We start from the raw sequence: 25,160 nt of genomic DNA, 5'->3' as shown, positions 1-25,160 counted from the left end.
GAAATTTTTTATTACGTTAAAATCCTAAATAGTAGGAATTCTACCAAGATTAAAATTAGAAAGTTTTAATAATTGGGGATAGTTTAGATTATATTAAAGTATTAAAAATTAGAAAAATAAGAAATGTCAATTTTGTCTATTATATGATCTTCAATGTAGGGCGCAAAGTATAATCAATATTTCAATTATTATCTTATTATTTTAATAAAATTAAATATGGACTATAATAATCATAATAAAAATTAAATAAAAAATAATTTTATTATTATGGTTAAATCCCTACACGAAGAATGATTTTCCAACTAAAGACTTTATCCAAAAACTCATCAAAAATACTTCCAAAATAATAGGTTAAGAGATGTTTAAAAAAAAAAAACCAAAAATAGGAAAAAAGTCCAAAACAAAATGAAACAAACAAGCAAAAAATTCCAAAAAAAAAAAAATTGGAAAAAGGTCTACTAATACTTGAATTCCTAAGTTTATGAGACACTTCAAAATAAAGTCGTAATATTTTACCCTTCTAAGTCAAATGAAATATACGTTATATAATTATTTATTTGAAGAATGCATTTCCTAATTAGAGAGTTTGAATTAAACTAACAATTGAATTCCTATAAAACGTCATTAAATTTGAGATTCCAATGTCATACTAATTTGTCATGATCTGAAAACTCGAGTCATGATGACACTTACTAAAACTCACTTGTGGGTAAGAAAACTCGTAAGCCGGAATGACAAGTAACATGCATACATGGTAGAAATAATAAATAACATGATATATATATATATATATATATATATATGGACCAAATAGTATAGGGTCTTAAATAAAGGAAAAACTACCTAACTAGACATACTTCCCTACCATATATACTTAATTTACCTCTAGTTTAAAATAATTACACATAATACCATTTTTAATGTTTATACCATATATTTCAAAATATTTAATCAGATACACAAATGTATTGAATAATTATCTTAAAATTTGAACTCCTTAATTAATGGTCAATTAGCAATTCAAAATATTTCTCTACCAACAATTCAGAGATATTTTATACAGTACAAAATTTGTCTTACATAATCATAAAAAAGAAGTACAAAAGTAAAAAAGGTTTTCCGGTAAGATAGCCTCCATTCATCACCAAGATTAATGATGGAGTATAATTAAATTCTTATGCCTCTGCGCAAATCAGGAGTTCTTTGCATCCTTCTCAATGAAGCCGAGGGACATCTTGGTGATGATAGTGTCGCGGTGACGGCAAAACCAACTAGGAACGGCCAGTTGCGGCTCCAGTCCCAGCGAAAAAAGATCGGCCACAGAAGAAATATGTTATCTATCAACTTTTTGTTGAATTTTCTTAGTACGGGTTGACGGTAAAACTAACTAGAAACGACCAATTACGGCTCCATTCCCAGCGGATAAAGATCAGCGACAGATGAAATGTGTTATCTATCAACTTTTGGTTGAATTTTTCCAATAGTGTTTGTATAACAGGGACAATATTAAATACATATAACAAATATAATGAAATTAATACTAGATACTTCTATGATACATATGAATGTAGTTGTATGATATTCATGTATCTAAGTGTTTAGTTTGCGATACATTATATATTGATAGTAGATACATGAAATTAATACTAGATGTTTTTATGATACATATATGAATGTACTTGTATATACTCATGTATTTAAGTATTTAGTTTATTGAATACATCATATATTGATAATAGAAACATCAAATTAATTGATTTATATTTAAAGATTAATAAAAAAAAATTAATCAAATTACATGACCAAGATATACACGTTTCTGTTATTAATAATATTAATGAATTTCTTTTTTCAGAGAACAATAAAAAAGAAATTATTTAAAATAGATACACTCCTAGATTTCCACATTATATTAAGGGATTTGATTAATTTAAATTTCTAGAATTAATTGTTCATGAATTTTGAAAATTCTTAATTACTCCTCTAATTAAGGAAATCAGTCACAACCATTTAATTCAAACAAATAAAATATATTTCTCAATTTTAAAATCCGATTGATAAATGTATATCGCGGATTCATACTCGTGTATCCTAAGCACGAAATATGGTATAGGAAGTAATATTTAAAACTATCGAGAATCTTAGTAATTAGGACTTAAACTAGTGGGATTTATGTAGTTTACCCTTACATAAATTTCAGACTTGGCCCATTATTGTTGACTAAATTAATTATTTTAAAATCAGTCGTCAACTAAATAATCGTAAGTAACAAATAGCTCAAAATTTCCAAAAATGATTTTCGGGGTCATTACATATGCTTTAGTAATACAAATCAGATTAACAGTTTTTACGGCAAGATGACATGGTTTGCGTCTCCCGTTGGTATTGATGATTGGCATTAGTTCTTGGCTTCCCTCACTAGTGACCAAATTCAGTGGAAATATCCATTACTCTCATGTTCAAGTGCCTATATAAGATGTAGAAGGTTTTATTATATCGAGCTTATTGGGTTTGAGATATCTCCAGCCTTATGCTCCGATGCATGTGCTTCAACAGTTTGGTCAAGTAGAAGTAATTCCTCTTTGAGCCAACATGACGATTTCTGAAATTTCTTTTGGACCAAACTTTGAAGTCCTAGAGAAAGAGAGATTCTTCATGAATGGAGCAATATTATCACGATAGGTATAGGAAATGGGCCAGCAATAGAAATTTCAGAATATCAGGTATGGCTTCGAAAAGATCGCGATAGCATAAGTCCAGAAGGTGAGCAAGGTTTTGAGGATATTGGGACGACAATCTGGATAAGACATTCTTGTCTTGGAACCAAAATAGTTACTCCTGCAATGTGGGCTCATAAGGAAAAAATAATGTAATATTTAAATAATGCGGGAGCAGGGCCTAGCGACGTTGGAGCATCATTTCCACTTCCTCCACCAGCGTGATTGAGAGAAAGATTAGGCCAAGTCTTACATTTGTCTTTATATTTTGTATATTTTATGTATTTTTAGTTTATTATATGTACTCTTTTATTGGTATTTAATGAAAACTTGGCCTTTTGTTTCCTAAACTCGAGTTGTCACAAATTAATGGCTTGGATCAATCTATCATAATCACGTTATGTTTGACATTTAGGCCCACCTTTAGCATAAAAGAGGTCCCGTGCATATTAGGATGCATTTTCTTTTGAATTCTTCTTTTGTTATGTGATTTACTTCTTGCACGATGCATGTTTCTTCTTTATTTATTTATTATTATTATTTGCCCAATTATTAATATTATTGAAACAACAATTACCTACTTTATACTGATATTTCTCTCTTTTTCAATGTTTTCTTCCTTTTGATTTATTTTCCCCCAAAGGTTGATTTGTGTTGACTACAAATTGGCAGATCACCCATACTTTACGAGATCAAAAGCACGTGCATTCACAGACATGACTGGTTCAGGTGCGTCTAATCAAAATGGTTTGGGACTTGTCACTGTCTTGAGAGATGAACCCGAGGCTTCGGAAAGAAGGGATCCAATCCCTTATGATGAACATATTGCCAATCTGATGCAAAAAATGGCCAATATACAAAGTGAGATTGATCAACTTCGAAACCTCACCAATTTGTCCATTACCCTAAACACACCACTTTCCGAGCATGGAACGAACTCAACTATTCCACCTCATTTTCCACTTGTTTACTCTCCTACCCCTCAACACTTTCCACCAAACCCTTCCCTTCATAAAACCAATCCAGCTGCTTCCAAACAATCCACAAACCCTCAACAACCTAACCTTCCACAAAACAATCTCCAACAAGCCAACCCTTTACCTTTCACTACCCCATATGCATCGCTAACTTCACTTACCCAAACTCCAGTCATCCAAACTAACTCACTGACCCAAACTACCCCACTCACCCAAACCACCTCACCTACCCAAAAATACCAAGCAACCCAATACCGGTGGCACACACTGCAATCCCTAACATGAAATATGTGCCTCAAGTATATGTAGAAAAGCTCAACCTTTCATTACCCCAATGACAACCATACCAGAAGTCGATCCATATGAAGAGATGGAGAAATAAGAAAGGTCAAAAATAGATTACAAGGGAGATTTGTAATTTGAAGGAAGCTTTCAAATGTATCCAAGTCCACCAGGGAGGTGAAGGTCTTGAATATGAGGATTTATGTGTTCATCCCGATATTGAGTTGCCTGTGGGATAAAAGGTACCAAAATTTGATGTATTTGATGGGAAGGGAAATCCTTGATCTTATTTAAGATTGTATTATGACAAGTTTGTTGGAGTGGGGAAAGATGAGACCATTAGAATGAAGTTGTTTATAAGGAGTTTGACAGGAGAAGCCCTTAATTGGTACACAAGTCGGGACCCACAGAAATGGAATAGTTGGGGTGCGATGGCGCAAGAATTCATGGATAGGTTCAAGTTTAATATTGAGGTTGTACAAGAAAAAATCTACTTGATGAAGTTGGAAAATAAGTCAACATAATAGTTTAGGGAGTATGCCATGCGGTGGAGAGAAAATGCCGCAAAAGTTCAACTCCAATGGCAGAAAGAGAGATGACCTCTGTTTTTATACAATCCCAAAATATGTGCAACATACTATGAAAAGATGATAAGTTTGGTAGGACAAAAGTTTTTCAGGTTGTCAGGATGGGAGAATTCATTGAAGAAGGTAATTAAAACTGGGAGAATCACTAATTTGGCAGCCTTGCAAGCAACAAGTAAGGCAATTTAGTCGGATTCAATTGGAGGAGCCCTTAAGAAGAAGAATGATAGAGTGTCTGCTGTCATGATAATAGTTTAGGGAGTATGCGATGCGGTGGAGAGAAAATGCCGCAAAAGTTCAACCTCCAATGGCAGAAAGAGAGATGACCTCTCTTTTTATACAATCCCAAAATATGTGCAACATACTATGAAAAGATGATAAGTTTGGTAGGACAAAAGTTTTCAGGTTGTCAGGATGGGAGAATTCATTGAAGAAGGTATTAAAACTGGGAGAATCACTAATTTGGCAGCCTTGCAAGCAACAAGTAAGGCAATTTAGTCGGATTCAATTGGAGGAGCCCTTAAGAAGAAGAATGATAGAGTGTCTGCTGTCATGACCATCCAGGAACATAGGCCAGACCAAATGTTAACATACTGAAGCCCATTACCCAAACCTTCCTACTATAGTTAGTATACTCAAATTCCTCAACCATATTACCAACCTTCACCTGCCCCTTACCCAATTTACACTACCCAAGCAACATATTATCCACCCAAAGCACCTGCCTATCCAAATCCATCACGATACCAACCCGCATATCCATCCCAATCACACTACCAACCATAAACCGTCCATCAAATACACCTAGACCCCGCCTAAACTTTGAAAAAAGACCAACCAAAACCTATACACATTTAGTCGAACCTTTAACCAAACTATATGAACGGTTGAGAACCGCAGGAGTACTCCAACCAATCCAAGGACGAATTCTCGATCCCCTTCCTGGATGGTATGACGAGACCAAACATTGTGCATATCACTCCAGAGCTACTGGACATGATACCAAAATTTTCCTTACTCTCAAAGACAAGATTGAAGCATTGATCAAAGATGGAATCATTCAACTCAAAGGTACTGCCCCTAATGTAAACCACAATCCGCTACCAAACCATGGAAATGCTAATGTGAACATGATCACCATTGATGAAGAATTCAACATGGAAGGGAACATAGTACCAGTAAAAGTTGAGAAGAGTGTTCGACATCGGCCTTTATTGCTCCCATAATCACAATCCAACCAATTGAAGTGGGAGTTCTTGCTCCCAAGCCTAAGATCACGACTCGGGTTGCTCAATCATCTCTTTTTTATACCAAAGAAATTATGTGGGATTACTCGGCTGATACAAGGGCCAAAGGAAAAGGAAAGATAGTTATAGAAGTTGTTGCTGTAGAAATGACTAGATCTGGGTGTTGCTATGCCCTTGAAGAAATTGTACAAGGAGGACCAAACAAGGAAAACAATAAAAAAAAGAGTTGTGACTGAGGCTGAAGTGGAAGATTTATGGAGGAAGATGCCAACTAAGGAATATTCTATTGTTGAACAGTTGAAGTAAAGTCCCGCTCAAATTTCCTTAATGGCCTTACAAATGAATTTTGCAACTCATAAGAGCGCTTTGGTGAAGGTTTTAAATGAAGCTTATGTTCTAGCCAAGACCACTAGTGAGAATTTTTCTGCCATGGTAGGGAAAGTTTTGGAGGCTAACAAAGTCACCTTTCATGAAGATGAATTATTGCCTGAAGGTTTGAGACATAACAAAGTGTTGAACATTACCGTCAGATGTATGAATAAGTTGATTTCCAGAGTTTTGAGTGATAATGGTTCAACTATTAACATATGTCCTTTCGCTAACCTCCTAGCTATGGGAACTGACATTGGATAGATTCATGAAAGTCATGTCAGGGTTAGAGGTTTTGACGGGACACAAAAGAAAGTCATTGGAGAGATTGATCTACCATTGCAAATTGGACCTGTTGAGTTCATTGTGGAATTCCAAGTGTTGGACATATCTGCTAGTTACAATTTATTACTTTGAAAGGCAATGGATTCACATAGCTGGTGCAGTCCCTTCTACTCTGCTCCAAACTTTGAAATTTGTTTAGAACCATCAGGAAATTGTTGTTCATGAAGAAGGTAAAACCTCGATATATCCTGAAAAATCAGTCGTTGTTATTGAAAGTATGGAAGAGTTGGATGGGTTTGTATTCCATATTAGGGAAATTATGTGTGCTACCCAAGCTGAAAAGGAAAAATTTCCACGTGCTCTTATGATGGTGGCTTGGGAAATATTGAAGAATGGTTTTATCCCCATTCAAGGTCTTGGAGCGAGATTGGATGGAATAGTGGAACCAATTCAATTGTCTGGCTAGAAATACACCTTTGGTCTTGAATAAGAGCCTACTCCTTCTCATCGATCTAATCTCAAAAGGAAAAGTGACATTCCCTTACTATAACCCATCCCACTTTTGAATCAGTCATTTTCCAAGGCGTTCATTGCACAAGAATCAAAGGAAGCTGCTGATGATAACCTCGTGAAAGGACTCAAAAACCTTGAAGAAGTTGAATGTAATATGATTTTGGAGGATTGCACCGAGGCCCCAACCATATGGAATGTTATGCCTGGAGATGCTTTGAAAAAATGGACTTATAACCCATCCCCGGTTCTCTGGGAATCTTGGTAGAAGATGGCATTAAAATTAACAAAACAACATGATTCAAATTGAGGCCTGAATCGTTTTTTTTGAATTTGATGTGTTTTTCCTCAATCTTTTGAAAAGCTTAAATGTCAAATCTAAGTTACATTTTACTGCTTTAAATTTTAAAATTTGGTCTTGATTATTTATTTTATTTTATTTTTTCTTCTCTCTTTAGTAAGTAAACTAATAAATCTGTTGATGTCAAGAATGTGACATGTAATGAAACAAGCGAACAAATCCCCAACAGTGAACAAACTTTTGCAGAATATGAAGAAGATATGCAGCCTAAAGAGTTGACTAAGGAGTTTGAATATTTTGAGGATAAAGAAAATCCAAATTTGGATGAAGCTGAGACGATAAATTTAGGAGATTCAGAATTGTTGAGGGAAATAAGAATTTGTGTCCATTTGACTCCTAACCAAAGAAAAGAACTTATTGATATTTTGAGATGATATATGGATGTTTTCGCATGGTCTTATGATGATATACCAAGTCTAAGAACGGACATTGTTTCACATAGATTGCCAACTGATCCCTCTTGCCCCCAGTAAAGCAAAAGCTGAGAAAGATCAAGCCTAATTTGAGCTTAAAAGTTAAGGAAGGAGTCTCCAAGCAATTTGATGCCAACATCATTCGAGTCACCAAGTATCCCACATGGTTGGCTAACATAGTACCAGTGCCAAAGAAAGATGGAAAAATAATAGTATACATAAATTATAGAGATCTCAACAAGGTTAGCCCGAAGATTGATTTTCCTCTCCTTAACATTCACATACTTATTGATAATTGTGCAAAGCATGAGTTGCAGTCATTTATTTATTGTTTTGCAGGATATCATGAAATTCTAATGGATGAAGAAGATGCGGAAAAAACAGCATTCATCACGCCTTATGGAGTATATTGTTATCGGGTAATGCCTTTTGCACTAAAAAATGCAGGGGTAACATATATGAGAGTTATGACTGTCATATTTCATGACATGATTAATAAGGAGATTGAAGTCTTGTGGATGATGTTATTATCAAGTCACAGAAAAGTTCAGACTATATAACCGATTTGAAGAAGTTCTTTGACAGATTAAGGCGATAAAATTTGAAATTAAATCCATCAAAGCGTGCATCTCGTGTCCCTGCCAGGAAGTTGTTGGGTTTCATAGTGAGTAGAAAAGGGATAGAATTAGATCCTTCAAGGATAAAGGTTATTCAAGACTTGCCTCCTCCAAAGAGTTGAAAGGATGTAATGAGTTTTCTTGGTCGTCTCAACTACATTAGTCAATTTATTGCACAATCAATTGTAATTTGTGATCCAATCTTCAAGTTGATGAGGAAAGATGATGCTACCAAGTGGACGGAGAATTTTCAGAAAGCTTTTGATAGAATCAAGGAGTATTTATCTAATCCACCGATCTTAGTAACCCTAGAATCAGGAAGACCATTGTTGTTGTATTTACCTATGTTTGATAATGCATTTGGATACGTGTTGGGATAACATGATGAAACTGGAAAAAAGGAGCAATACATATAGTACTTGAGAAAAAACTTCACTCATTATGAAGCTCGGTATACTTTATTGGAGTGCACTTGTTGTGATTTGACTTAGGTTGCACAAAAGTTAAGACATTACTTATGTGCGTCTACCACTTCTCTTATCTCAAGGATGGATCCGTTCAAGTACATCTTTCAGAAGCCTATGCCTATTGGGAGGATAGCGAAGTGGCAAATTTTGCTATGCAAATTCAACATTCTTTATATCACTCAAAAGGCCATCAAGGGACAAGCGCTAGGTGATCATCTCTCTTAAAACTTATTTCCCTTATGAAGAGGTTTGATTTATTGGAAAGGATATTTCAGAATAATATCCCGGGTGGAGATTTTTTTTTATGGTGCTGCGAACTCCAAAGGAGTCGGTGCTGGAGCAATGCTAATTTCAGCATCAGGCTAACATTATCTTATTACAACAAAGTTTAGATTCATGTGCACCAATAATATGGTAGAGTACGAGGCTTGTGTTCTTGGACTTAGAATGGTTGTTGATATGAACATACAAGAATTGTTGGTTATAGGTGATTCAGACTTATTCAGTCATCAGGTTCAAGGCGAATGGAGCACCAAGAATGTGAAGATACACCTATATGTGCTTTGCGTGAGGGAATTGTGCAAGAAATTTGTCAAGATAGAATTCAAGCATATTCATCGAGCACATAATGAGTTTCCATATGCTTTGGCAACCCTGGCTTCTATGATTAAACATCCAGACAAGAATTACATAGATCCAATCAAGGTCAATGTGCAAGATCAACCGGCCTATTATTTCCATGCAGATAATAACCAGACGAAAAGCCTTGGTACTATGACATTAAGAGGTATCTCGGAGGAGGAGACTATCCAGAAGGCGTAAACAATGTTCAAAAGAGGACACTTCAGAGACTCGCAAATCACTTTTCCTAAGTAGAGAAATCCCTTATAGGAGGACTCCATATTTGGGATTATTAAGGTGTGTAGAGAAATCCCTTATAGGAGGACTCCATATTTGGGATTATTAATGTGTGTTAACTATCAAGAGGCAGACAAGTTAATTGAAGAAATACATGGGGGTACATGTGGGCCACACATGAATGGTTTTACTTTGGCAAAGATGATTCTACGAGCTGGATATTTCTGGATGACCATGGAAAGTGATTGCATTCGTTTTGTGAGAAAGTGTCATCAATGTTAGACTCATGGTGATTTGATTCGAGTTCCACCGAATAAGCTAAATATGACGAGTTCTTCTTGGTCGTTTCCACCTTGGGGTATGGATGTCAGTGGTCCTATTGAACCAGCCACCTCAAATGGACACAGGTTCATTCTTGTAGCTATTGATTACTTCACAAAGTGGGTAGAAGCATCTTAATACAAGTCTGTGACAAAGAAGGTGGTGATAGATTTTGTCCGCAATAACATCATTTGTAGATTTGGATTCCCTGAGTCAATTAGTACAGATACTGGAGCTAATCTTAATAACAGTTTGATGCATGAAATATGTGAGAAATTCAAATTTATTCACCGCAATTACACTCCTTATCGACCTCAGATGAATGGAGTAGTTGAGGCAGCCAACAAAAATATCAACAAGATATTGCGGAAAATTATTGATAACTACAAGCATTGGCATGAGAATTGGCCATTTTCCCTTCTTGGCTACCGCACCATGATAAGGATTTCGATCGGGGAAACCCCTTATATTTTGGTTTATGGAACAGAAGCAGTGTTACCAATGGAAGTTGAGATACCATCTTTGAGGATCATCCAAGAAGCCGAGTTAAGTGATGCCGAGTGGACGCAAAATCGGTATGAACAATTGATGCTCATTGAATCTTTGAGGATCATCCAAGAAGTTGAGTTAAGTGATGCCAAGTGGACGCATATTCGGGATGAACAATTGATGCTCATTGATGAAAAGAGAATGAATGCAGTTTGTTATGAGCAACTTTATCAATATAGGATGACCAAAGTTTTCAACAAGAAAGTAAGATTGAGAGAGTTTGAACCGGGACAATTGGTGTTGAAGTGAATATTCCCGCACCAAGATGAAGCTAAGAGGAAGTTTGCACCAAATTGACAAGGACCTTACATGGTTCACCGAGTACTAACCATAGGAGATTTGATTCTAGTAGAAATGGATGGTAAGATATGGCCAAAAGCCATCAATGCAGATGTGGTTAAGAGATACTACATCTAGAAGTTTCTATTTCATTTTTTTATGTAATGTTTTTTGTCATGTATTGAAAACTACATTTTGACCTGATTCCCTTGGCGGGGATACATAGGAAATCCACACCAGATTTGGTATTTTAGTAGGATTTTGAAATTTCCTTTTTATGTAATATGAATTACGCTTGGTCTGACACCATTGGCGGGATACGAGGCGGCCTATATTGTCTTCGGTCACTTTATTAGAAGTTTTTCAATTCTCCATTAGCTTTGTATGTAACGAACTACGTATGGCCTAATTCTGTTTTGATACGTAGACAACTCGAGGAGGGTTTGACCCCTTTATTTCAATTTTTAAATGTATTCGTAGATTTTGTTTGGCTTGATGCCCTTGATGGAATAGTAGGCAACCTATAGAAGGTTAGATCTCATCGTGACAGAATGACAACATATCTCTTTCGTCAAAAACTAGGACAGCTTTTAAGGGTGTCATTGTAAGAAGATATCCAGAAATTTGAAGAGTATATGGTCAATCAAATCACCCGACAGAAGAAAGACTTCAGATAAAGGACGTTCGATTTGTTTCATGACATGTCACAATCTGAAGTTCGACTCTTTATTGCTATATATATGTAGATAATTTTATCTTATTTTTTATATATATGATTTTCAATCAAATGTTTTCTTGTTATTTATTTTCTTATTATTCATTAACCAAGATTTAGAATAGACGGGTGTTACGAGTCCAAGCAAAGCTAGAAGAAAGAATTATGAAGAGCCAGACCTTCAAAGTCAACGCGAAACAACCTCCCCCAAAACTTATAACTTTTCTTTTAGTGCAGGTTTGTCAGGATTAGCAAAATCTGAGAAGTCAATACCGTCTATAGCATCGAAATAACTATATGTTGAGTGGTTTGAATTACTTACTTCTAAATTTATGATTTGAAAACTTTTAAGTAAAGCTTTATAAAAATTTCAAATGTGTTGATACACAAATATTTTTTTTAACTCATTGCATATGGTTTTTCTCTGCATAAATATCTTGAAATGCACTGCACAAATGCTTTCAAGTATTTTCAAACGCACTGCACAAATACTTGGAGATATTTTCAAATGCACCATACAAATGCTTTCGGATGTTCCGCATAAATGCTTTCAAATATTTCCAAATGCACTGCACAAATGCTTCCAAATATTTTCAAATGCACTGCACAAATGCTTCATATGTTTTACAGAAATGCATATTTTCAAATGTACTACACAAATGCTTTCAAATATTAAAAAAATTCTACATGACTTTCGATTGCTTTATAATGCATTGCACAAATGCTTTTGGTTGATTGCACAGATGCTTTCAAATATACTGCACAAATGCTTTACCAGAATGCATTGCTTTGAAAGACTTCCTTGTCATAAATCACCAGGCTTAAAAAGTCTCATTCTTAAATCATTTGGCTGAAAGCCTCATATCCATAAATTATTTGGTTAATATCTCATTTTCATTAATCATCGCTGAAAAGCACCATTCTCATGAATCATCGGCCTCAAACCTTTTTTTCCATACAATTTTGCAAGATTTTATCTGGTTAAATCATTTCGGCTTGCAAGATCGCATTTTGGTAAACTCACACCAAAGAGGTGTTATTTCCATGTGTTTATCGCACCATGCTTTATGTTTAATATTATTTACTAATTGTCTTGTCAAGTTTGAGTTTTGTAGAAGTTTTAGCACAACGTGGAACTATTTCTCAACAGTAATCTGGAGCAATTTGTTGGAGACTCAAACTCACCAACAAAGATCAGGGGTCTACCTCGAACTTCATTCTCAAATACCCTCCTCGTTCTTGATACCCAATAACAACATAACTCGACACTGGGCAAACTTTATAAGCTTGCGTCTACCTTTTTTTCAAAATCCTCTGCCTCATAATTTATCTAGTGCCCCTTTCTTTTCTCGTCTCCAAGATCGCATTTCTTGGGCGGGATAAAATTGAAAATTACATCAACTTCATTTCCCCAAAACTCTTATATCGTCTCTTATCAAAGGGGGATAAGTTGTTGACACCAAATTTTGACCCTCATTTTCTGTAATTCATTATGTTTTGAGCTTCTAAATTAATTGCGTATGAAAATTATCTTTTAAAATTATATGTTCTATTTTTTTTATCTCTTTTACTTAAATAATGGATTTATTGTCACTTTATTTAAAAGTTTTGTACTTATCTAATTAATTATAAAGCCATATTTTTCGTATCTATAGTTTATATTAGTGTAAAATTGTAATATTGATATTTTCATTTTTTATAAATTGTAATTGTCATCTTATAAGATATTGCATTAGCTATTAAATTAGAAGTCAAAATTAAAGAAGAAAAGAAAAGAAAACAAATTTTCAGTCCAACTAAATTTTATCCAATTAAATGGCCCAAGAAGAAGCCCATTTCCACAACCCACTCTTACACCTTTGCACCACATAAGTGCCACGGGAGAAGCCACGTTGGCGCCACATAAGGTGTCAATGTTCCAAAACACATGCCAAACCCACGCTTGCCACAGGCCTGCCCATGCCCTTCACACCTAGCAAACGCCCTGCGACGTGTCTCTCCCCTATTTATTAGTCAATTCAAAATTAAAACTCTAAGACCCCAAATACATTGAATACCTCATTTAATCTACCTATTTTATCCTAAATACCCTTGGATTTCATAAAATAATTTATTTTTTTTCATTTGGTGTCATCAGACGCCTCTCTCTCTCTCTATCTATCTATCTATCTCTTTAGCCGAAAAAACCTGAATTTTTGACAAAGTTTTGGCCTTTGCCCCTCAAAATCCATATTTGGCTCGGCCATTTTCGAGCAAGTTCCTTCTCCCCATAGCGTGTTGCAGAAGATCGTCTACTTCTATGTTAAAAAATGTATCAAATCCTTACGCTTCAGTAGAGACTCACTATTTTGGTCATAAAAATCAATTGCTTCTGCAAAGTTTTCTGCCATGGTGTATTGTCCGAAGTTCAAGGAGTCTTGTCACTCAATTTAAAAATCAAAATCCCGCCTAAAGGATTCTCCTTGAACCCTTAATTGGTCTCTATAAATATCAAGCTTAGGCATTCGTTTTAAGACATGTTTCCTGTCAATCACAAAACACACAACCAAAAACTGCCTAAAACATCTCTTTTACTCTTGGAAATATCCAACTTTTTATTATTTTTCATTGTCCTTGGATTCTTGTGCGTGGTCGAGTCCGAATTAGTCCAACTTTAGGGGTATATCCGAGGTCAAAAGAGCTTCAGTTCATTGCCCCGAAACAGGTGAAAATCTGACTCGAATCTCTTTATTTTATCATTAGAAATCACATTTTTTAGGATCTTCGTTTTACGGGATGTTTGTTCATGTTGTTAGCTTTCTTTTATGTTGTGAATTTTGGACAGTATATAGTCTATGATCCATGATCATTGTTCTGTTTTGTATTAAGCTATGATTATGGAAGTTAATCCCTCCCTCTTAGATATATATTCAATAGACCTTATATCTATAGCCAAGGTAAAAACCAAGGTTAAAGAATGTATTTGAACCCTGTTTTGAGATCTGTACAAAGATTGAATTTATTTTAATTTTCGTGTTTTAGACGTTGAGCTTCAAAACTGTTTTCTTTTCATGATTACATGAATTAGTTTTGTTTCTTTTACTCCAGATAGATGATCATGTGATAAGAGTTTTCAGTTCATGTTTTTCAATACAGAAAACTTGTTTTAAAAGATATAGTTTTGTTGTGTTTTAGTTTTTTTTTTTTAAATGATGAGCAGATCATGTTGTTTTGTGAAGAATGTAATTTTTGATTGTGCAAATGTCTCAAATGCAGCTTGCCTCTTCTTTCCTATACCCCATAAAAAATATGAGTTTTAAAAATTCTTTATTAATTCTATTAGTATATATATATATATGTGCGCGCGCGCATATGTTGTTTTGTGAAGAATGTAATTTTTGATTGTGCAAATGTCTCAAATGCAGCTTGCCTCTTCTTTCCTATACCCATAAAAATATGAGTTTTAAAATTTCTTTATTAATTCTATTAGTATATATATATATATGTGCGCGCGCGCATATGTTGTTTTGTGAAGAATGTAATTTTTGATTGTGCAAATGTCTCAAATGCAGCTTGCCTCTTCTTTCCTATACCCATAAAAATATGAGTTTTAAAATTTCTTTATTAATTCTATTAGTATATATATATATATATGTGCGCGCGCGTGCGTGTGTGTGGCATGTGTAAATTTGAAGTACTGTGACTTGGTTATTCATGTTGGCATGTGCTCAAAATATATGTGATTTGGTTATATTTAGTTGGTCGCCTGCTGCAAAAAATGTGTCTTGTCCGACGTTTCCATCTTCTTGTTCCAGAGTGGTATATTTATTGTATGATTTTGCTTGGTTTATTTATATATTAAATATCATCTAAAGTTAAATCGTCTTACTAATCTCTTTTTCCTTTCTCTGTTATACATGTACACTGGGGAGGGGAGCGCGTTTGGAGTTGCGATATGACTCCATCTCTATCCAAATTAGAGAAGCGACCAATATATGCATTTTAGCTCGTCTAGAATGACTTTCTCCTCCCAAAAGAAAATCTCGCACTTCCTCCTTATCTCAAAACTTTACATTTTTATGCATACATATATGTTGTTATCGTTGACTAACGATTTGTACATTTTTTTGCACTTATATTTGTGTTTGTTTCAATTTATATTTGAATTTATGCAAACTAACGAACTAAGAATGTTAGCAAGACATAGTCACTCACCTTCCCCTCATTTAGATATTGGGTTTGGTATATTAATTTGGCTTAGAATAATGCCCTTTAAATTAAGTTCATATTGTTGCTTAACTCGTTTGTTGGTTTGAGAAAGAATAATTTTGCAAAGAAGTTAGACCATTTTTGTCACGACCCAAGGGTACACCCTAGATGTAACATGGCGTACAAGACCCCAAGAGGCCTCATACAAGCCACTTAGCATATCATAACATAAGATAATAGAAATGAGCGGGAATTTAAAACATTTTCAACAATATCGAAGTCTTTATAAAATGAGTGGAAGTCTAACATCATTGTCTCAAACCATCCAACATAAGAATAAATCTTGGGACACAGCCGATACAATAGTTCTAAAATGAAATGAAAGACATAAAGGGAAAATGGTGGTCAAATCCTCGAATGCAATGAGGACTCACCAAATCTTCAATCCTTGCTCTACTATGATCCTAGCCACGAGTGTCACTACAACAAAAACAACTTATAGCGGTAATAAATATAGACATTAATAAAAAGTGCTAAAGTCTTTACTGGCATTAGTTAAGTGTCATTAGAACCAATGTTGCTAAAGACTTTAGGGACATATACAATGAGTGTTAATTGCTGCTAAAAATACATATTTAACAGCAATTAAGTTATTGTCGTTAATTAATTACCGCTAATGATCATTTTTTATGTAGTGTGTGAGAATCAATATCATTGGACCCTACATTTTGATAAGAAATGTAGGCAAGAGTATGTGCTAGTACAAATGTACTAAATATGATGGCAATAATAAACATCAATGTAGTCATAATATAAGCATTAGTCAACATAAGACAATATCCATAAGCATAAGAGATAACAACATAAGTCATAAGCATAATTAATGCACATAAATCATCATAATGTAAGAGGAATACTTCTCAAGTGACCTCAACTTATCCTTAGTCAAGACTTGGGTCATCCACCTCGGGTCATACATATCAAGGAAGGCAACTCAAGCAACAATCCAAGCTAATCTATCTTTACAACAAGTAAATCTCATATTAAAACATGCTTACAATACTCCCTTGAAGTAATCTTGTTTCATCATAACTATGCTACTTTGATTAGAGACTAGTCCGTCTTTAGATACTTCTACTATTCATGGAAGGCATATCATCTTACCAATAAAAAATAATTTATTACTCATGAATGGTTACAATTTACCAATTCAAGGCTACCAAGGAAAAACACCTCATTATGCTAGACCAAGCTATCATGGAAAGCACCTTTCTATGCAAGTCCAAGCTACTCAAGGAAGGGTACTGTTTCTCAATCCAAGCTACCAATGAAATGGTTTGGCCTTACCAAGTCATGCTATCATGCAAGCATCCTCTCATTCTAATTCAAGCTAACCATTGGAAGGGTACTATTGCTCAATCCAAGGCTATCCACGAGATCAACTAACTCAAGCTACTATGCATGGTCTTGTCTCACCAAGTCAAGCTATTCATGATGGGATATCATATCACTACTTCAAGCTATCATAATTCATACATGCTTTGATTCATTTTAGGTGAGCAAGCATTTCAACCTAGAATCATTCTATGTAAGAAAACCTTTCACATTATTCATTCATGCATACATAGAGTAGATCACGTGGGTAAATCCTTCAACAACAATTCTATCGACAAATCAACAATCATCATATAGCTTTATTCTCAAAGCCCCACTAATTATAATTCAATATATAAGCTTCACTCTAAAAGTTCTACTAATCATCATTCATCATACATGCCTTAGTCTCAAGACAATTCTAATCTCAAAGCCTACAAGTCATAGTTCATCATATATACTTGATCTCAATCAATTCATGTCTACATGCTTTACCCTTAAGCAATTCATATCTATATGCTTCAATCTCAAGAAATCTATAATGTATATCATCAATCCTAGAAGATTACATCTAAATCCTCAATTTCTCCTTTCATGGCATATAACCCATTTACATCAATTATAGGTTAGAAACATGGGTTAGGCATGGGTACATGTAAATTCATCCTATAAACATGTAATTCTATTAATTCAATAATAAACAATCATAATCCACTCAATTAGATCAATACCCATAATATTAGAAGAAACCCTAACTAGAATTGGGGAATTCTTCTTCTAAATTAGGGAAATCATGGGGGCTCCATGGATAAAAAGTCATCATAACTCACTAAAAATCCCACAAAATCTTGAAGATTGAAGACTTCACTTGACCCTAGCTTCAAATCTTCCTTCTTCTTCCACCTTCTAGTGAGAGAATATTTGAGAGAGGATTTTTGGGATTTCTTTGGGGTTTTGAAATAATCACTTAGAATGAATGAATTTAGGGGTCTAAAATACTTATATAGGTGGTGTAGTCTTGGGTAAACCGACACCACTTTAATCTAATTAAGACCGGAAAGTCCCATTGTGTCCTTAAAATAACCGCACAGTCCTGGCCCGCGAGACCCCGCTGACAGACCATGGATGGACCTATCATTCGTCGTAGTCAAGCATAGGTGGATTCAGAGACTTTTTGGTCGACCTACGGTTCCCCTAGCCACGAGTCATAGACCCATCGACTGAGTGTGGGTCTTGGCGGGGTTACTGCCTTAGGGAGTTCTCTTGGTGCCCATCCACGGAGCCATCTACCACACGTGGATCCACCCACGAGCCATGGTTGGTCTTTGTGAGGTGGCACCTTAAAGTTCTAACATGTTATGCCCTCTATCTCGAATTCGGGGTGTTACATTATCTCCCCCTTGGGAACATTCGTCCTCGAATGGTATTCTAGGCACCCCTTAAAGGAAACGACTCAAGACTAGCAGTCTATCATGCATGCAACTCATCTAAATGCACACAATCAAGGAGGAAACATCGACTCCAAGCTAAACATGTTCAATGCCTCACATTGAAGGAAGGAACTACATCTAACAACCAAAAATGCATGAAATTTGAACCTCTCTCATGTTCAAGGAGGAAGTATCATCTCCAAGCTAAACACATGCTCAACACAATCTCATGGAGCCTTTATGCAATTTATACTCATAGCATACATCCAAGGAGGAATCTCTCAACTCCAAGCTAAGGCATGTTCATCAATTCATCTCATGAAGTCTATAGGCAATTCATGCTCAATGCACTACAACATGAGGAAAATCAAACCCATAAACTCATTTTCTTTTAAAACTTAAGCTTTTTCATGAACATGCATAACATAAAGAAATCATGGGAACATCTAAAACAGATATGACTTCACAACACTTCATAAAATATGCAAATCATGAGGAACTGTTTATCTCAAGCTAGAGGAGGAGTCGAATGAAATGATGAGGATAATGGGACTTCATAACAGCCTCGGCCTCCCAAGTATCACCCTCAACTAAATGACCCCTTTCTAACACTTTCACGGAAGCAACTTCCTCACTCCTTAATTTCTTAACTTGCCGGTCTAAAATCTCAATCGCTACTTCTTCAAAAGAGAGATTCTCATTAACTCCCAACCCTTCTAAGGGATCTATGAATGTTGGATGTCCAACACACTTCATTAACATAGAGACATGGAAAACCAGATACACTGATGCTAACTCATTAGGCAACTCTAGCTCTTAAGCAACCTTACCAACATGTCTCAAGATCTCACATGGGCCTAGAAAATGGTGACTAAGCTTCTCGTACTTCCCAAACCTCATTACACTCTTCTTGGGTGAGAACTTCAAGTAAACCCAAATCATGAACATTAGGAACACACATTGACCTTTCTATCTAAGCACACCATCTCCCCTTTGGGAGCCAACCTAAATGGGCTTTCTAAGCACCGCTTATTTCAATTCAACTAAGGTTAGATCAAAACATTACTAAACATTCACCCCCGTCATACAAGACGATGCTAAGCCATAGTGAACTATACTACTACCTTTTAGAGGAGTCTATTAACATAAAACATCAAGAAATTATCTAAACACCATATTCCTCCAATCCATACATGACATCGGAGCATTGGCCAAATCAATGACATCCCCAACACTCATAATGTCCATATCGGGTTCTACAATCAATCAAGACATAATTAAGAGTACGAAAAACTCCTACCAAGGATAACATCAAGACCTAGTATATTAAGTCTATCAAGTCACCAAAGACAAAGCAGTACCAGATTCTAATAAAGCATAAAACACATACTGGTAGTCACATTTGGGGGACACTCTTGTTCACCTCTAGCTTAGAGAGAAGAGAACCTATTTTTCCTTGGAGCATTCGCACCCGAACCACTAGGAGGAGATTGCTTAACCTCTTTTCTCAACCTTTGCCATTGGACAATCCCTCACTTTGTGGCAACTTTCACCACAACTAAAGCAACCCTCTATGCCGGCTAAACACCTACCCTTATTTCTCTTTCCACATCTAGTACAAGTAGGACATAGGGATTCACTACTCATTCCTTGCGGTTTAGGGTTAGACACCCTATCTTCATTATACTTAGGAGAATCAGAGGAACCTTGCCCGAAAAACCTTTGTCGATACTTAGGATGACCATGTCTATCGGTCCTTGCATGGAAGGAATTATCATCATCATTTCTAGACCTTTTTTTCTCCCTAGATCTCCCTTTTAGTTTCTCCTCTTCAATCTTTTGAGCAGGAGCCATAAGGCGAGCAATATCCATGTCACCAATGAGCATGGCGGTATGACATTATTTCACCACTAAATCAGGCACACCCGTCACAAACTTACTCATTCTCGACCTAGAGTCGGCCACTAGAGATGGAGCATATTGTGAAAATTGAGTAAACCTCAAAGAATAGTCCTTAACACTCATATTACCTTGCCGAAGGTTAATAAACTCAAGCACCAAAGCCTCTCTCATCTCAAAAGGAAATAACCTATCAAGAAAAGCAGTTTTGAACCTTTCCCACTCTATGGGACCCATTCCTACCGGTCTTTCTTCTTTACATTGGTTGAACCAAACATGAGCAACCCCTTTAAGTTAGTAAGCAGCCAATTCCTCCTTCTCCACGGGAGTAACTCCCATAATGTCCAACACCTTATGGACCTCATCCATGAACTTTTGAGGATCTTCCTCAAGATTTGAACCATAAAATTCCAGAGGGTTCATCCTTGTAAAGTCTCCCATTCTTGACGTTGTCATACCCACATTTGGGTTCAAGGGGACTACCACATCTATATTGGCTTGTGCCGTCACGACTTGAGCCAATACATGGGAAGCCGATCTAAATTCCGCATTTGTTACATTCTCATTCAAAGGGTCAATCGACGCTTGTGGAGGAGCTTGGGGAGGAACTTCTTGATTCATATTGTCTTCCTCATTCCTTCTAGCATTAGCCCTTGTAGTAGTCATATCCTATAGACCATCGGGTAAGAAAGATGAGTCTGAGATATTGAATCATTTAGGGCTTTGTTTTGATAGTATAAGTGTCCTCAAATGCCTATTTTATGCTTTAAAATGATGTTAAAGTGTTGATTTGCAGGTATGAAGGCTAAGGAGAAAGAAAAGGACACTAGTGGGTAAAAAGGAACTAACAAGATGGAGAAGTGAAGAAAATTAATCTTGGTGATTGCCAAGACTACTCAACAAACTGTCGAGTGGTTCTTTAGCTCGCCTAAAGTTCCAACGTGCCAGCCCTCGGAAGAACCAACTTGGCGACAGGAATGGGCAGTCGATGAATCGCCAAATGACTCCGCGATGGCAACCTTGATCGCTCAAACTTAAAGGACCTGGAGGACTGATGGATAATGCAAATTAGTGATGAAAGGGAGCAAAGGGCGGATCGCTGACCTGTTCGGCGAGACACGACTTATTTTTCCCAATGGCCATTCAGGCCAAAAATTGGACAACTATAAATTGAAATTTTAAATGCAGAGACTGGAGTTTTGATCCCAAAGTTTGAAAGTTAGAGTTTTCTCTTAGTTTTTGAGTTTCCATTGTAGACTTTGAGGATTTCTAAGCTTAACTTTGGGGATTTGCAAGTGGGTTTTCGAACATAATCAATTTAGAGTATTGTAAAAGGCTTGGAGAATTTTACCCAGCTGATGACTAATCTAGTTGGTAATTGTTTTTATCTTTTTATGATGCTTAGCTAAAATGCCAATTCTTGGTTGTGATCATGTGATTATTGGTCGAATTAGCTTATGGGTATTGTTATTTACTGATTTAAATGCTTAATTGAAGTGGGTTTAATCATTAGTTGTGTTTTAATCGATGAGTCGTAGTTGCAAATGGAATTCTAGCTTAGAGTTCTAGGCTTGCTTGAGAAAGAAGTTTTTAGAACCAAAGCCTTTGATTAATGATTGTAGTTGTTGGATTGATATGGGTTCAACTCGAGAGAGTGAATTCTTAACTTGATTCTACCTATATAGCTCGAGAAAGTAGGTGTATCAAGGTTTGGGGCTATTTATATTGATAATGTTGTTGAGGTTTGAGAGAACTCACTTGAATCATTATAGTTGTTCGAGAGAAAATTGTTGCACTTGCAGTCTAGCCTACACATTGAGATTTAGCAATTCATTAGTAATTTCAATTACACATATAGCGAAATTGGCCTATAATTGATCACATCTCGACAATTCCTCTTAATATTGTTGTTTCCTCTATTTTCCTATTTGTTTTAGCTATTAATTGCAAATCCAAACCTCCCATCTGACATTCGTTGTCAACCCCCTTGACTTGTTTGTATGTTTTCAATAATTTCTATTCCTATAACCGCTTAGACCACATTTGTACTTCGTAATTGAATTCGAACATTGTACCACTCCCTGTGGGTTCGATCCCAACTCTTCATTAGGTTTTATACCACATAACTATCATCTACACCTAGAATTGGAAGTGGTGTAATCTGAGCGTTAATCAAAATGGTGCCACTGCCGGGGAACGGTGTTTAGAATTTTATTATTGAAGTTGAATTGTGATATTCTTGTGTTGTAGCTGAATCAACTACTCTATTTTGTGCTTGTGTTGATTTGTTTTGAACAAAACAAGAAATGAGTGTGAACGGGAGTAATGGCAGCCAAGTTGGCCACCAAGAAGATATTGGAAATCTGAATTATGTGAATGACCCAATTCAATTGGGTGGTGTTGGTGCAATACGTCTACCTTCTGTTGAGGGGAATGTTGTTTTCCATGTCACTAGCACAATGCTACAACTCCTCCAAATGAAAGAACTATATAGAGGGCTGGCCCATAAAGACCCCATGAGCATATTTGGAACTTTGTGGACGTATGTGGTCCTTTCTCGTTCAAAAACATATCACAAGAATCAGTTCATCTTCAGTTGTTCCCATTCTCTTTGATGGGTGAAGCTACCGAATGGTTAGCTGATTTACCGAGGAACTCCATCACTAATTGGGATGAACTTACAGCAGCGTTCTATGTAAGTTTCTTTCCCCCATCAAAGATGATAACGCTCAGAGATAGTATCCAAGGTTTCAAATGCTTGGAGGGTGAACCAATCTACGAGACGTGGCTGCGATTTGAGAAGCTGGTACTTCAATGTCCGACTTTGATGTTGTCTTTGGTATGAATGGGTTGCATTATGGTTATGTTTATGTTTATTTGATGGTAGAACCTGACTTAGTCATGATGAGTTTTGGGCTATGTTGATAGGTTTGATGAATAGGGTGTTTAAGTAATGGCTAGAGGTGTTGAAGGAGTAGACTCCTCAAAAGGGTAGTAGTGCAACTTACCATGGTTTAGAATCATCTTGTGTGATGGACGTGAAAACTTTGTGATAACTTGATCTGACCTTAGAGTTGAAAGAAATGGTGCTTACAAAGTTCGTATAGGCTTACTCCCAAGAGGGAGATGATGTACTTAGATAGCAAGGTCGTTGAGTGTTCTTAATGTTCATGATTTGGGTTTGGGAAAGTTTAGTCCCCGCTTTGTAAAGCCCTTATGAGATCTTAGACCGGCAAGTTAAGAAATAGAAGAAACAAGGAAGTTTCTTCCATAAAAATGTTGAGTGATATTTTAGTGAGGGTTTTTAGTTGAGGAGGCTACTTGGGAGGCCTAGGGCCAATAAGATGTCCCGATATCCTCATCCTTTTTCCTTGTATTCCTCATTTAGCATTGAGATGATGAGTTCCTCATGGTTTGTTCTTTATGTGTAGTCATGTGTGTTTTAGATGTTTCCATGATTTCCTTATGTGGTGCATGTTCATGAAAGTTTATGTTTTGAAAGAAAATGAATTATATGATTGTTTGTTCCTCGTGTTGTTGTGCATTAAGTATGAGTTGCCTATATGCTCCATGAAATGAATTGTTAGACATGCTTTAGTTATGCTTTTTGATAGTAAATTGCACATAGCCTCCATAAGATAGTGTTGAGCATGCCTTGAGCTTGGAGAAGGAAGTTCCTCCTTAAAAGATTAGAAATTTGAGACTTCATGCATATTGGTTGCTAGGAATAGTTCCTACTTTCCTTGAGGTGCATTGAGTATGTTTAGTTTGGAGTGATGTTTCTTCCATCGTTTTGTGCATTGTTATGATGTTGCATGCATGATGGGCTGCTAGTTAAGAGTTGTTTCCTTTAAGAGATGCCTAGAATGCCATTCGAGGACGAATGTTCCCAAGAGGGAGAAATTGTAACCCCCCGGAAATTTGTAGGCTAAACTAGAGCTAAACATGAAGGTTAGAGTCAAGGAAGGAAGGCAAGAGCAAAGGTAACAGGCCAAGGGCCAAGGCACTGCCCATGACCATGAGGGCCTTCACGACCCGTGGTGGTCACCACGCCCAGTGGTGCCACACGTGGTGGTGAGTCAATACGCCTCTAAGGCTACCCCAAATTGGACTTCTCCACACGAGCCACTTCACAACTCGTGAAGCCTTAGATGGCTCCACGGAGTGGCCATGGTCATGCCTTGTTACATGAAAGTTGAGTGAGGGTAGCTTTGCCACTGCCTCAAGGCCCACGAGAGGGACCACAGCTCGTGGTAAGATCCACAGCTCGTGGAGCCCTTCGTGAAGAAGCCTTAGGATTTTGGGGCTTAAGGCATGGTTGCCTAGACACTGCCCCATGGTCCATGAACGGGTCCAAGGCTCATGGGGACTCATGTGGTCTCTAGGCAAGGCAGGTCACTATAGTTGAAGGTTAAATAAGTCTTTTCCAATTTTAGTCCAATTAAATCAAAGTCGTTTTGGGTAAGTCTAGGACCACTATATAAGTCATTTTTAAGTAAAAACTCACCAAACTAAGTCATATTTTCAAAAACCCAAATCAATTCCCCAAAGTTAATTCTCTCAAATATTCTCTCTCTAGAAAGTGAAGAAGAAGAAGAAGTGGGTCAAGCTAGGTCAAGTCAAGTCTCCATTTTTTCAAGCTTGGTAGGCTTTGTAATCATGGTATGATGGCTTATTCATTCATGGAGTACTTTCATCCATGAAGCCCCCATGTTTTC

General features: G+C 36.4%; 1 protein-coding gene across 1 annotated transcript; it reads left to right on the top strand.

The window, feature by feature from the left end:
• Positions 1 to 10,011: 10,011 nt before the first annotated feature.
• Positions 10,012 to 10,806, top strand: LOC107063163 (uncharacterized). The gene is made up of 2 exons (XM_015314663.1): positions 10,012 to 10,094; positions 10,206 to 10,806. The coding sequence occupies exons 1-2, from the start codon at positions 10,012 to 10,014 to the stop codon at positions 10,804 to 10,806; spliced, it is 684 nt and encodes a 227-aa protein (XP_015170149.1).
• Positions 10,807 to 25,160: the final 14,354 nt, after the last annotated feature.

Source organism: Solanum tuberosum, unplaced genomic scaffold, assembly GCF_000226075.1.
Source record: "Solanum tuberosum cultivar DM 1-3 516 R44 unplaced genomic scaffold, SolTub_3.0 scf00015, whole genome shotgun sequence".
NCBI lineage: Eukaryota > Viridiplantae > Streptophyta > Magnoliopsida > Solanales > Solanaceae > Solanum > Solanum tuberosum.
Note: the sequence above shows the minus strand (reverse complement) of the source record. Positions and strands in the feature narration are given on the sequence as shown.

Excerpts from the sequence above, each read along its gene's own strand:
- LOC107063163 (XM_015314663.1), top strand. The coding sequence starts at position 10,012 with ATGACGAGTTCTTCTTGGTCGTTTCCACCTTGGGGTATGGATGTCAGT. Across the intron at positions 10,095-10,205 it reads GCCACCTCAAATGGACACAG|ATTTGGATTCCCTGAGTCAA; the intron begins GTTCATTCTTGT and ends CATCATTTGTAG.